This window comes from Macrobrachium nipponense, chromosome 9, assembly GCF_015104395.2.
Source record: "Macrobrachium nipponense isolate FS-2020 chromosome 9, ASM1510439v2, whole genome shotgun sequence".
In the NCBI taxonomy this organism is placed as follows: domain Eukaryota; kingdom Metazoa; phylum Arthropoda; class Malacostraca; order Decapoda; family Palaemonidae; genus Macrobrachium; species Macrobrachium nipponense.
The window spans coordinates 107,352,736-107,367,735 of NC_061110.1; the positions used below are offsets into that span (position 1 = coordinate 107,352,736).

General features: G+C 36.6%; 2 protein-coding genes across 2 annotated transcripts; both read left to right on the forward strand.

The window, feature by feature from the left end:
• The first annotated feature begins 5,198 nt into the window (after positions 1-5,198).
• Positions 5,199-6,617, forward strand: LOC135218192 (protein fem-1 homolog C-like). The gene is made up of 5 exons (XM_064254344.1): positions 5,199-5,232; positions 5,345-5,545; positions 5,709-5,927; positions 6,176-6,365; positions 6,545-6,617. Exons 1-5 carry the CDS (start codon positions 5,199-5,201, stop codon positions 6,615-6,617), a joined length of 717 nt encoding a protein of 238 aa, XP_064110414.1.
• Positions 6,618-6,744: 127 nt separating this feature from the next.
• LOC135218193 (protein fem-1 homolog A-like) lies at positions 6,745-7,611 on the forward strand. The gene has a single exon (XM_064254345.1). It carries the CDS (start codon positions 6,745-6,747, stop codon positions 7,609-7,611), a length of 867 nt encoding a protein of 288 aa, XP_064110415.1.
• Positions 7,612-15,000: the final 7,389 nt, after the last annotated feature.

Consider the following 15,000-nt stretch of genomic DNA (forward strand, 5'->3'; position numbering starts at 1 on the left):
CATACACACACAGGCATATTTAAACGCTATCATTCATTACTTAAACGGAAACATAAGGTGAATATGCTTATTTTTCTTCTATATCGTCAGCCTATGACAGGCTGGAAGGAGGTGGGGCAGAAACAGATTCATATGGTTTGACCAATTGTCTTCAAGAGGCATACCTGGCTCAGCCAATTAGGGCACTCAGTCATGTACTCCCATCGTCTTGCTTCTGCATGAATCATTCCCCAAGAAATGGATACAGGAATGAATTTATTATATTACAAATTCTTCAGCTAGTGTTCATTTTTTTTATAATTTCTAATCATGGTACGTCCATTTATTTAGCTTGGTGGATCTATGAAACAAGTTTATTTTTTGTCTATAAGCAATTTACTTTTATTACAGGTCAAACAGTGCTAGAAATGGTCGAGATGGGCGGGCAAGCGGCTGAAAAGAATTCCGTAACGTGAATAGCATCTTGGGTAGCCACTGGTCTAAGGATTAAGGATATTTCAACCCCGCCTCCTTCCGAGTCCTGCCGTCATAAATAGGCCAGAATTGTCAAAAATCTCAGTTTCGTCTTTTCTCCAAGTGTGGTGATACGTGGCTCTCTCAGTCCTGAACTTCCATCAGTGATAAAAGACTCCGAAATGGACGGGAACGCGAATTCTTTCGTATACAGCACAGAGGTAAATGACATTAACATATCTTTTCAGTTTTTGCCAGGGAGAATATTTTATGTGAAACAAAAACAAAAAACAATACGAAATTACGAGTATGTTCATTTTCTTCATGTTTTGATTTGGTTTAGCACGTGTTTTTCAGGGAAGAATATTTTGTTGTTACAGGTTTACATACTTTCGAAAAAAGTTCACCATTTAGGTAGTGTAATCAGTAGGACCCTACAGTTATATTTTAACAAATATAAAGTTTACTCAAGGAACCTGTAATCTTGGGTCAAATTTTGTCCAGACATTGTTTTTTTTTGGAAAAGTTAAATGTTGAGTTTATTATTGAAGCTTTGCCGGGATCTTTTTAATTCTAAGAGTGACTTTTTCAATGTTGAGACTTTACTGTGTCAAGATGTGCGTTGAACTTCTTCGTTAAAGAGATGTCCATTTAAGCTATGTTAATCAAAGCCTGTAATGTCTTGAGCAAATAATTTTGTTAGTAAATATGATAACTCATATTAGTAGTTTAGCCTTATTGATTGGGTCGTTGTATACAAACCTTCATAGCTTATCTGTATTTAAGTATTTTTTATTAACTGTTCAGTTACTCAGGACATAATCCTGATTCGCTACACCACATTCAGTATTTGATCTCTCAGATATTCCTTAATAGGTGCTTCTAACAAAAAACTAAGGTCTCTGATGGCTATGAAAAGTACAGAAATCCACACATAAGCATTTACTCACTATTTGCACATCTGTATTCCTTATTTTGACTTTTGATGTGAGAGATTTTCATTTAGCTTGGATTTTGTTGCTCTTTTTTTTTTTAATATTTCTCGGGTTGTAAATTTAGTTTCACGTTTGGATTTTTCCTAGGCTGACTTTGGTGCAGTATTGCGAGTTACAAAAAGTCGAATGTGTTATATCTGTTATGTTTTGAAATATTTGTAGGATTTATTCTTGAACTTTGACGTCATTTTTGTCACTTTCTCGTATGTTCGGGTGATAATAATGTTCAAGGCTCATTTGGTCCTATTCTTGTTTGTGAGTCTCTTGAAAAATAAGGAATATCAAGATATGTTGTGTTCTGGTTGCTCGGTGTTAATTTTTTCAGTACGGTATTAATTTCTTTTTGCTGAGGGGTTTAAAATAAGAATTTCTCATTTATTTTGAATTTATTTTATTCCTTTCTTCCTCTTCGCACATTTGTCTTGATTTGTGCTGGGAAATTAACATCTTTCATCTTTCTCTGATCAGGGTCTTTCAATCTGCGGTCTTTACCGTACATTGGCCATCCTAGTTCCTTATACATATTTCCAGCTCATCCCAGATTCTCTAATTTGAAAAAACTTATCAAATTATCACACCTGCTTCTACAGTGGATATATTCAGCTCTAAAAACTTGTACTTGTTAGTACCAATTTCTGTTCATTTTATGGCGTGATTCATCCCTCTGGTCTTAGATTTTCAAGAGTCACAGCTTTTGAAATCTAAGAATTTGTACCATATTTTTGGTATATGGATTCCTGTCTAAATATTGTTCTGATGAGTCATTTTCCCCTGAAATTATTTTCTATAATTTCGTGTCGTCTGAGCATCTTGGATTTTGGTCATAGTCTACCCTTGCAAAGTATCAGTTTTGTCTTTTCTGAATTAGTATTTCAACCTATGGTCCTTCCAACTCTTTGGTTATTCTACTAGTTTTTTTTATGTATGTATTAAAAGCTTATCTCTAAGAAAGCATAGACGATGTCGTGACTGCATTGTTGTTCATTAAAAATTCACCTTTATAACAGTAAATTATTTCAACACTGAAAACACAGGCTTCCAAATACCGTTCCGGTTTTGCTAAATTCTTCGTTTTCAGTTTTCAACTTCGGCCATTAATGTATTTTACTGATATGTGTGAATTTGTTAGTAACAGACTTCAAAGTCTTCGTCTTTGTCATTGACAGCAATCTTTAACTTGTCATTCTGAGTATTATGAAGTAAAGATTCATCCCTTAGTCTTTGCCATTTTCTTTTTTTTTACCAGATTCCTTGGACATAGATTCCTTTTTCAATATTATATTATCTTCGTCATCGAATTAATAATTTTTTCGTTCTTTTTTCTTTTCGCTCCCTACAATGATTGTCTTTGGGTTTGGGTTTTTATTCTTTATATCACTTTTTTTTTTGCAACTTGTAATCATTTCTCTCAGATTTTCCCGAATCGATGAGATAATGATATTCTTCTGCTTAAAAACTTTTGTTGTTGATGGTTTTAAAACGTTTTGCCGTTTTTCTCATTCTAAATTATTCGCGTAGAAATTTTCCTCTTGTATTGTTTTATTTTTCATTTATATCTTAATAATTTAAGTAATCTCCATTAATATGAATTTGACCATTGCTCACTTGAAAGACAGCTATCAAGCACATACCTCATACACATGCAGTGAAATTTCTATTTTCTTCTGCCCCGAAACGAAGACATATAACTTTTTCATTCTCCTTTACCTTACGATAGTTATTCTCACACCTGTTTTTTTTTTTTTCTCTCTGATTTCTATTGTCACTTTTCCGTTTGTTTCTGATCATGGATCACCGGACACCATTTGGACTCCAAGTCACATTGAAAATAATTCAAGATAAGAAGTTTTTGTTTGGTTCATTTACGAAACTGTTAACTAGCTGATTTTCAATAATTACAAAGAAGGTCTACAAGAATTCAGCAAATAGCCAATGCGATAAATATTTCCGTTATTATTCGACACGAAATAGCTTCTACTGTTATTCCCATGTTCACCAGCAAGACTATTATTTCTACATATCCATTCACTTTGTTTTATCGGTATCGGGTAGAATACTCTAAACGTGATTATTTATGTATTTGAAAGCTATGATTTGAATAGAAAGGCAGTGAAATAGTTCAAAGAAATGTATACAATACTCCGCAATTATGGCACATAGGCCATCATTTTAATGTATTTCACCCGCCGAGAGAAGTTTCTCTCTGAATGCACTGTTTTTTAACGAGAATCTTCGTGCGCATATTGTGACCACACAGAGAATGTATGTCATCAAGATTATACGAGTACTCTTTGAGACATCAACTTATTAACAGTAATGCTGATATTGAAAAAAAGAAATGCACAGTTCTCTGTACAGATTTATCTTTAAATATTGTTCATATACATAACTGTGGAATTGTTTCTCCATTTCAGGACTCATGCTGCTATGAGTATTTCTTAACTGATATTGTTTTATTCTCCCTGTTTCTTCTTACTTGACTTCCTGGAGCCATGTTGCATGTTTGTTGTGTGATACCGGTTTACTCCATATGTTTTCCCAGAGTCTCTTACTTGGTTCGGCTTCGGGAATTTCTGGGTGGTTGTCTTCCCCTCTTAGTTGGCTGTATAGTCTTTTCTGGTTGGTTCCGAATAGTTTGTTCTGTTGGTATCCCTTATTCCTGTTCATGTACCGTTGGATCTTATGTGCTTTGGCCTTAAGCCTCTGTTTTACATCTTCTATTGTGTTGTTTAGTCCCCTCTCTTGTACTTTGTATTTCTCGTTGAGTTCCTCCCTTGTTTTCTTACTTCTTAGCCTTTTTTTCTGCCATCTCTTTCAGTTTACTCAAGTCAGATCTCATCACCATGATTTGCTTTTCCAGGCGCCTTTTCCAAGGAGGTTGCTGTTTGTTTCTGTTGGGTTGGTTGTGCTGGTGGTGTTGGTGTTCGAATCCCCATCAGTTCTGCTACTAGTCTTGCTCCTGCATATACCAAGTTATTTGTTTCTGTGATACTGGTGGTGTGTATTATGCCCAGTATTTCATTGACCTCACTTGTTTTCTCCCTTAATTTCTTGGTGTTGTTAGCTTTCATGGAGGGGATCTTTGTTCTCTCTGTATCTGGCTCCATCCATTGTCTAATCTTTTCTACCCATTCCGTCCTCTCTGTTATTATTATTATTATTATTATTATTATTATTATTATTATTATTATTATTATTATTTTTATTTTCATTATTATTTTTATTATTATTATTTATTGATTACTTTTGTCTATCATAGTCATCCTATTTGACTGTGCGTCATTCTTTTTTAGTGTGGGGTTCCGGTTTGCCTCCTGCTTCTTCGAGTCCATCACTTTTCTCATTTTGTGCGCTGTTTCTAGTAGCACACTCTTCTGTATAAGTCCTGGAGCTACTTCGGCATTTGTTTTTCTAGGTTCCTTTTCAGAGAGCTAAGGATTGTGCCTAGTGTTCCTATGATATATTATTATTATTATTATTATTATTATTATATTATTATTATTATTATTATTATTATTGTTGTTGTTGTTGCTGTTGATGAAGCCGCATTAATTTTGTTTATCTCATTCTTGTACGGTGTATTTTCAGTCATCTCCATCGGGCACTGAGCACTGCCATGAGGAGGCCAAGGAGGAAGAACGTTCTTTTTTGTGCAATGCAGCTCTTCGTGGACATGAAAACTTCGTCAGATTCCTCGTTGAATCCCAAAATGCACACATCGAAGAACTGGGCACAGGTATGTCATTCTTGATGGTCTTCGAAAGTCAGCTTTCTCTGACCCACTGTACTGAGATAATGTTTGAAAACTACAATGGTCTGAGAGAGAGTGCTTTGACATTTTACATAGAAGGTAATTTGCAGCATCAGACGTATAATTGGATTGTTTCTCTTTGCAGTTGCAGTCCGAGGAATTCCTGTACCTGGAGTGCGTGCTTTATGGTGTGCTAGTATTAAAGGCCACTACCGGATAGTTGAATTTCTCCTTTCCAAAGGGGCTAATCCAAATGGCGTTACTACTTTCGAAAGCTCTCCGTTGCGAGCAGCATGTGAGCAAGGCCACCTCCATACTGTCAGACTGCTTGTGCAACACGGAGCAGGTGAGTTTCTGCTTTGTTATATATTGCTTGGGCTGATGTTCGCTAAAGCTTGCTCACATCAAGTGCTATATTTTGTTGTCTACTGCAATGCAGTTATAGATATCCCAAATCCAGATATCCCAATTCTTGCTTTGGCTCTTATTCATCGGTATATTTTTTCCAGATATTGATGCTACTAATGAAAGCTCTGTCACTTCTCTGATGATAGCTTCCTTCTACGGCTATTTGGAAATTGTCAAGTGCCTCTTAGATGCTGGTGCTGATGTGAACAATAAAAATAAAAACGGGAAAAGCGCACTGCATTACTGCTCAGAAGCAGGCCATGTGGAGGTCATGAAAGCGTTGCTGGACCACAACGCTCTGATGGATGCTGACAGCACTGGTGAGTCCTGTTTTAGATTCTTCTGTTTACAGATATCGAAATCTTATTCTGAACTTGACAGATGTGGTTTCGAATGCTGGCATGTGATAAGTTGATTAATATTACATCAAATATTTTTTTTTTCGGTTTTGAACAAAGAACTGATAGTTTTCGGTGTTTGCAAGATGTACCTAACTCTATTCTAGTGATATAAATATGAAACAAGGCAAAGCTATAAATGTTTTGTTCTCATTGTCTTCCCTTACCAGAAATAAAACCCTTGCTGGTTGCAAGCAGTCGCGGTTACAAGGACATGGTAGAATATCTAGTGACCAGAGATGATTTGATAACTATAAGAGAAAAAATCGATGCATTGGAGCTACTTGGAGCTTCCCTTTTCATCGAAACGGAAGATATGGTCACTACAATCAACTACTGGACATCAGCAATGAGTCAGAGGTAAGTTTTTCATGAGACGCTCTTATGATTTCATCATTGATTCATTGATCATACGAGCCTTTTCATTTTGCATCGCATAGTATGGATCGACTGCACTGATCTATTCTTTGTTGTCTTGGCTAACTACAGTTGTGTTTTTTCCTGTGTTACAAACCTAAAATGTTGGAATATATTTCCAGGTATGTTAACGGCGCCCTGATTTATCCAAAATCTGAGGATAATTTGTCAGTACTCACAATAGGACTTCAGTGAGGTCACCACCTTGCAGGAATTAGAAGATATAGAATTAGACCCTGAGGAAATTCATTTGCAGTCGCTTCTCGTGATGGAAAGGGTTTTAGGTTCCGGTCACATGCAAACAATGACGAGTATTAGGGAAATGGGGTTTGATTATGTAGATGAAGGTGCTTTCAAGATGTGCATTGACTTGTGGGTTCACGCCATCGATACACAACGCAATCATCTACATCCACTAAAGCAGAGTAGGATGTTTCATTTCGAGTCGTTCGTTGGCTTGTTTGGATTCATGGCAAACAGTGAGAACGCCCGTATCGGGAATTATAACCCGAGGGAATATTTTGATGATTTTATGTGTGTATTTGATAGAGTCGTAATAGAAATAGAACTATTTATTTCTTCATTAAATAATGCTGACGATCATGTAAGGATGAAACGTGAGTTTAACCCTCGCCGGTTTATGAATATAGCTTTGCATTTATTACTACCGTTTATAAGAATACAGCCTGGCCTCACAAAATCTCAGTGGGAGACGGTGAAAGAAGCATTGTACAAACTGGTGAAGTTGAATCCCAGGAATTCCTCGGGTTCGACTCTGCTGCACATGGCTTGCTCAAGAAATTATATGGACGTTGAGGATTCGATAATACCGGCGTCTGTCACTCCCAAAACCGAAATCGTAGACCTTCTGTTAGAGATTGGCTGTGATCCTAGTGTCACAGACCACGAAGGTAACACGCCCCTCCACGAACTCGCCATGAATAAAGTGTGTCCCAAAGATGCGGTAGATGCCCTCTTGTCGGGTGGGGCTCACTTAGACGCAACGAATAGTCAGGGGCAAACTTTTGCGTCTTTGAGAGCTTCCCGAGGGCAGCCTGTTTCTCAACTGGTGAATGTTGTTCGTCACACCTCTTTGCAATGCCTGGCTGCAGCGAGCATTCGGAGACATGGGATTCCTTACAAGGATGTCTTGCCTTCCAGACTTGTGAAGTTTGTAGACATCCACTGATGTGATGGACATTTTGTGCATCGGTAATGCTGGATCTCTGTGACATGATGTATACATTAAATGTGCTTGTATTTAGAAAATTTCTTGTATATTTGTTTTGAATTTACATTGGCTATGTAATCATTATCTGTACAAAGTTAACTATAACCTCGAAGATTCTCTAATATATAATAATTGTGTTTGTATGGAAGCTATATTCTAGTGTCAGTGTATGTATGGGTGCAAGTTATTTTTCTTTTCTAATATCTATATATAATATCTATATTGATATATATATTTATATCTATCTAATTGTATAATATATATATAATATATATATATATATATAATATATATATATATAGTATATATATATATAATACTAGTAGAAGCACACACTATGTTTTGAAATGATATTGACTGTGATAAGTATGAGTACATATTTATGTATAACCTCGTAGATTTGCTAACATGTACTACTTGTATTTAAATTGCATGTAAACTATATTATGATCTATATCTTTTTATAGACCCTCACTCACTATAGAATCTATTGATTTGATAAGGATCTTCTTATATGGAAGAGAATGAAAGAAATGGGATGTCGATATTGTTTCTACTTTGTGTTGATTTTGTTTTCTTAAACTGTCTTAAATATAGATCCCCAAACTCGCATTATTGTCTGTTTCTTTTTCCAAGTAGTTATCTTCCTCTATGAATACACCCAGAAAATAGTCGTTTTGAATTTTTGTAGGTTATATATGGAAACTAAAGCTGGGTGGGTTTTTTTCACGTAAATTGTGAGGGGCAGCTATCATTACGTAGAGTTTTTAATAATTTTTTTTTTTATCGACTATGGTTTTATGATTTATAGCATATGAAGTATGCTATGATAATGAAGGTAATACTTGGACATATCTCCCAGCTTAGGGTAAGCTCTAGGAAAATTTAAGGCTGGGAATATCTGAATGTCTCGAATGATACGATGCAGGAAATTTTGCCATGTTATTAGTGCACTTCCCTTGCTTGTTCATAAATGTTAATGAAGTTTAATACACGCTTGCATTTGGACTTAGATTCGTTAGCATACTATTGATATATCGTTCAGAAAGATATTGTTTCATCAACGAGCATTAATTTGTATGCATACAGTGAGCCATCGAAAATAACCTAATCAATTTTGATGAGGATATTCCTTAAGTTTAATTTAGATTAATTTTGCTAATTTTCTTGGCACGAAAGAGTATTAATTCCTGGAAGAAATTATAAATTATAGGAGGAGTAGCTCAGTGTTCAAATAATGTACTTCTGCTGTCCTTGTCTTTGCACGAGGAGTCATTCAAAACCAGTGGACTGTGTTTTTGGGCTTTTGTCTTATACAGTCTTGATAGAATGAGAGAAGGAAGACTGTGGTCATTATCTGCTTTCATATTTTTCTTGGAAAATTAATTTGAAGATAAAAAACACTGATGCTTTCTTGTTATTGCTGCGCATTGTAAATGTTGACAGATAGTTATGACTTGTCATTCCTTTTTAATATACTTTTTATGAGTACAACGAGTATACAAGAGGTTACTTTCACATTTTCTAAAAAAAAAAAAAAAAAAAAAAAGAAAAAGAAAAAAAATCCTTAGACTATGCCTTTCAAAACACGATTTATCTTATCACTAAAGTCGTTAGGTGTTGGCAGGATATTGGTTGGATTTCATTAATTCAAAAATAAAAAAAACTGAATATAGCTGCATTGACATATATACGTATTTGGAAACTCAGACAAACAAAGCCGTTTATCATGAGGAAAGCAATAATTAAGGTTCTGCAACAAAAAAAGAAATATTGTAATGGTGTACAAGTCTTTTCTCTTTAGAGATCACACAGAAATTTATGCTCTGAAATGGTACATTGGCTGAAATTCCCTTGATTTATAACTGAAGTTCGCATACACCTGGGAACAAATCGAAAATAATTTCAGATTTTATATTCCATATGATAATGTCAATAAATATTTTGGAATAGACGATATATTTCAATGAGTTCTTGGTGATCAAGTGTTGAAAATAGGTCATTTAGGTGACCCAAGAGAGAAGAAAACTGAATTCGAAGCTCGCCACATAAATCATGAATGTCAGAGAAGCTCCAAGTACCGTTTCGCAACGTGTCAGCCGTCCTAAAGCAGGGGTGGGGGGGAAGAGGATGGAAAGCCGGGGGCTGGGGGGGGGTGGGGGTGAAAAATGGAATGAGAAGTAAAAAAAAAAATGATTAGCAAAACTAACCTTTTTTTTAATGTGTGGAATCGCTGTAGTTGATCACCCAATTTTGTGACGAGAATTTCTTTGTCACTATTTACCAAGGAGAGACAACCGTCCACATTCCCAAACACTAAAAATGAAAGAAAATTTTATATATATACATACATATATATATATATATATATATATATATATATATATATATATATATATATATATATATATATATATATATAAAGGGATGGGTATTTACCTGCAAAGAGCTATAGCAATTGTAGGTGATGGGCTGTTGTTTTAAAAAAATAAACTTGTGGTAGTTTTTCTTTCTGCTGTCTCTCGTTTAGTTTTGAAAACGAAAAAAAAAAAATCGTAGAGTGAAGCAAGAGGAGTATTTGCCATAGTAGAAAAATCGGAGGAAGTTCAAAGCAATAGGAGTTTTATCCAAAATGTTAATTTGTGTTAGACTGAGAGCATAAGACCCGAAAATTGTGTTTAGTTAAGAAAAAAAGAAAAATGATACGACTTAATTTCTTCATACATGTGATATCTGGAAAATAATTCCCATTGTGATCAGCGCTGGTTATCAAAAGAGGAATGTTAAGAACAAAAGTCATTGTTTGAAGTATCATAAAAACATTTTTTTTTCTCTTTTATTGGTTGAACAGTTTCATCGTACAGTTTCATCATCATTGTGAGAGTGAAGCTGAACTGTTTCTCGCAAGAATAGTTGTCCGAACAAGATGGAAGATTCTGGAATCCGCCTTTACCGGTCTACTGGGAATTTAAGATGGCGATGATCCGATTAAGTCATGGCCACAAAGAATGGCCAACTCACGATCTAATCTCTAGACCCTGGGTCTAAGCTGGGGTCTACCCAAGGAGGCTAGATTTGTAGAGATGCCTGACCATATGAATCCTTCACTAATCCGTGAGGCCAAGTCAGTCGGCGACGCTGATAAAGATGGTCAAAAAGTCCTTCGAAAAACATTGGCTCTTACGGGAATAAAATGAACTCCTCATCGTTCACTATTTTCTTTCTCTCCTTCTGTTTCTTTTATTTCAAAAAAGACACGGAGACTGTCTGAGTCATATGTGTTATTCATTTCCGGCTTAAAGATACAACTTCTTCTTCCCAGCTTTTTCCCATTTTTTATATGGGGTCGCCGTTTCGGATGAGCCGTTTCCATCTATTTCTATCTTGCGCTTCTGCCTCATCAATTCCCTTCTCATGTAAATCTCCTCTCACACAGTCCTTCCATCTCTTTCTTGGTCTCCCTCTCTTTCTTCTTCCTTGCACCTCCACTCCCATAGTATGTCTCCCAGCGTGGTCCTCATCTCTCCTCAACAGGTGTCCATACCATCTCAGCCTCCCCTCCTGCACTTTCTTTGATACTTCCACCACCTTAGTTGACCCCCTTATGTAGTCATTTCTGATCCTATCCATTCTTGTTACCCCAGACATCCACCTAAGCATTCTCATTTCTGCCACATCCATCTTCTTCCGCTCTGCTTTTCTCATGCTTGCTGTTTCCGTACCATACAGCATTGCTGTTCTTACCACCGTCTTGTGAAATTTTCCTTTTAACCTAAGCGGCACTCTTTTGTCACAAAGAACTCCCGAAGCCGCTCTCCAGTTGTTCCAGCCTGCCTGTACCCGATGTTTTACTTCTTCTTCCATACTTCCTCCTGCGTTAACAAAAGATCCAAATACTTAAACTTATCAACTCTCCTTATTTGCTCTCCACCAAGCTGAATACTTTCTCTATCATCCCCCTCAGTGGTGGTACACATATATTCTGTCTGGATCTACTTATTCTCATTCCTCTGTCCTCCATACTTGTCTCCATCTTTCCAATTTCACTTCCAGATCTTCCCTGCTCTCTGCACAACAGAACAATATCATCCGCATACAATATGTTCCATGGTACTGTCTCCCTTACTTCCTCTATTATAACATCCATCACTATGTTAAAGATAAATGGGCTCAGAGCCGACCCCTGGTGTAATCCTACTCTCACCTCAAAACCTTCTGTCTCCCCAACACTGCTCCTCACTCTGGTAAATACATTCCGGTACATCTCTTGTATCAATCGCACATACTTCTCTGGCACCATCTTCTCCCTCAAGCTCCTCCATACCTCTTGTCTCGGGACTCTGTCATAAGCCTTTTCAAGGTCAATGAATACCATATGTAGGTCCCTTTGTCTTTCCCCGAATTTCTCCATTATTTGCCTCAGACAAAATATACCATCTGTTGTTCCCCTTCCCTTCATAAATCCCCATCTGCTCTTTACCTATTTGTACTTCTTCTCTCAGTCTAGCATCTATCATCCTTTCCAGTATCTTCAAAGTGTGGGACATCAATTTAATGCCCCTATAATTACCACACTCTTGGACATCGCCTTTCCCTTTAAAAATTGGGATCAATATACTCCCACGCCACTCATTTGGTATCTTTTCCTGTTCAAGGATCTTTATCATAAGATCGTACAGTATATCCACTCCTTCATCTCCTAATGCTTTCCATGCCTCCACCCGGATCATGTCCTGGTCCGGTTGCCTTCCCATTCTTCATCTTCTTCAGTGCATTTAGTACCTCTTGCCTAGAAAACCTCATTACCATGCCAATGTTCACTTGCCCATCCTATCTTATTAGTCTATTATTTTCTTCATTTAACAACTGTTCGAAGATACAACGTAAATGTAAAACAGAATGTCTACCCAGGTAGGTCCCATCGAAGGATATGTTTAATCCTGCCAAAGTCGTTGTTCCACATCTGCATATTGTTCTGGAAAATGCTGGATTAAAAGGATTGACAGGTCATAAAAGTAGGCTCTGTTTATCCTTTCCTTATTTTGAGAAATGTACTGGCTTGCCCTTTTAAAATTGGTTTCCTTAACTGGTTTACCCCAGTTGCCATCTTAACAGTCTTCGTTTTTTTTTCTCAGATTTTTTATACTTTGTATTTTTCAGTACCATTGGAGACGAGGTCTCTCATCTCCGTTTATATATTTTTCTGGTGCTCCAAATATCAGCATGTTTCCGTTCTTGGTTTATAAACTGTCAAAGAAATTGTCATGCACATTTTAATTACTTTTTCTCTATAGGAACATCAAATTTGTACTCGTTTTCCTAAAATACAGCAAAGTTTTTTTTAAAGAAATACAACTGAAGTTAGGAGTACATTATGACACAAAACTAAAGAGAAAACAGCTAATACTATAAAAATGTACTACGTGGAATGGTCGGCCCCTGTAATTTCTTTTTGCTTTGCACTGTAACACAATTATTTAATGAAAAATTATTTCTCATGCATTCCCAATATTGTTGCCTCATTAAATATAAAGCTTTAATTAAATGTAACTTTTTAAGAGCATATGCAGTGCCATCTGGTTATTGGTTGCTATCTTATAGCTTATATGTTACCAACAAATGAAAGAATAAATTCTCATGGCTTTTAACTTTCCTTTGCCTGATTTACGGAGTAGCTTGTATTTTATTCGTAAACATATGATTCCATTTACAAAATGCTCAAAGTGAACAAGATATGTTCTATCAAATACAGTCTGACTTATAATATTATCTACTATATATTCTGGTATGGACACCTGTTGTGTAGAGAGGAACATCATGTTGGAAGACATACGATGGAAATGGAAGTGCGGGGTAGAAGGAAGAAGGGAAGACCAAGAAAGAGATGGAGTGATTGTGTAGGGGAAGATATGTTATGGAAAGGTATTAACGAGAACGATGCATAGGACAAAAATCAATGGAGACGACTCATTCACAACGGCTACCCCATATAAAAATGGGTTAAAGCTTGGAAGAAGAAGAAGAAGTATATTCTGAGCATATATTCATAGTATTTCAATGAAAACACCACCTGCCCCCACCCACCTTTTTTACTGTTTGTGTGTGTGTGTGTGTGTGTGTGTGTGTGTTGGCAGAAATTAAGACTTGCAGAAAATATGTAGAAGTGCTATATTGAATCAGCTGATTCAAAGGGAACTTATCGTTTTTCGTTTCAGTGCACAGAATGGATGAAGGATCATACGAAGTCACGTTGCTGTTTAAACAATAATGTCCGCCGTGAAAATATCACTAAATGAAAATTTACGCTTCCAGTCGTTAAATGAGTCCTGTTGTTACTGACATAAAATTCTTCATTTGATATCTAGTACAAAATGAAGAAGTCACAAAGTGTGATTTGCTGCTTCCTTTTTTATCAAGCAACCAGAATTGAAGTATCGTCTTATGCTCTAACAGAATATATGAGCTGATATTTTTTATTACACGCACATAACATAATGAATGCAAAAAGTGCAGTAATTTTTTTTATATATTGGTAGGAAAGAGGTGTAGCTGAAACAGATTCATGTGGTGTGTCCAATTGTCTCAGGGAGGAATAATGGCTCAGCCAATCAAGGCACTCCGGCATGTCCTCCAATCATCTTCCATTACACGAATCCTTCCCCTTAGAAATGCATGGAGGAACGAATCATTTCTGTACAACATTTAGCAAGTTTTCTATTTCTAACAATTTTTCATTCTTGTGCTTGAAACAGCTCTTAAACAGATATCTTGTCGTGAAGGAATTGACTTTCCATGCAGGTTAAACATGGCTATAGAAATGGTTGAGATGGGCGGGAAAACGTTTGAAATGACCCCTGTGGCGTTATAGTTTTGGTAGGACAGGATTAAGGCTATCTTAACCCCGCCTATTATACCCCCCAGCCCTGCCATTCTAAATAGGCCAAAATCGGTTATGAAATATCAGTTTCGTGTTTACGCTAAGGATTGTGGCTCGTGGCTTTTTCTTCGTTCGAGACTCAGATCTTAGTGTCTTACCTTTCAACCACTGGTAAAGAGGACACACATACGGGAAGTACTTTACTTGAACCTTCATCAGTGATACAATAGGCCGAAATGGACGGGAAAATGGGTTCTTTCGAGTGCGTCGCAAACGTAAGTAAATTATTCCGTTCATATTTCTTTTCTTCGTGTTTTGCCAAAGTTACTATTTCATGAAAATATAGAGCAAAGTAAGAAATTGCGAATGGAGTTTAATACCTGCTTGCGTAGCTTGTAGATGACCAGCAAACACATGGCATCCAACCAGGCCCGTTCCAGGGAGGGGGTTGGTGTCCGGGGTGGTCTGGA

Bases quoted from the DNA above. Each gene is read 5' to 3' on its own strand.
- LOC135218193 (XM_064254345.1), top strand. From the start codon at position 6,745: ATGGGGTTTGATTATGTAGATGAAGGTGCTTTCAAGATGTGCATTGAC.
- LOC135218192 (XM_064254344.1), top strand. From the start codon at position 5,199: ATGGTCTTCGAAAGTCAGCTTTCTCTGACCCACT. The intron at 5,233-5,344 runs GTACTGAGATAA...TTCTCTTTGCAG, and splicing joins TCAGCTTTCTCTGACCCACT to TTGCAGTCCGAGGAATTCCT. The intron at 5,928-6,175 runs GTGAGTCCTGTT...TTCCCTTACCAG, and splicing joins GATGGATGCTGACAGCACTG to AAATAAAACCCTTGCTGGTT.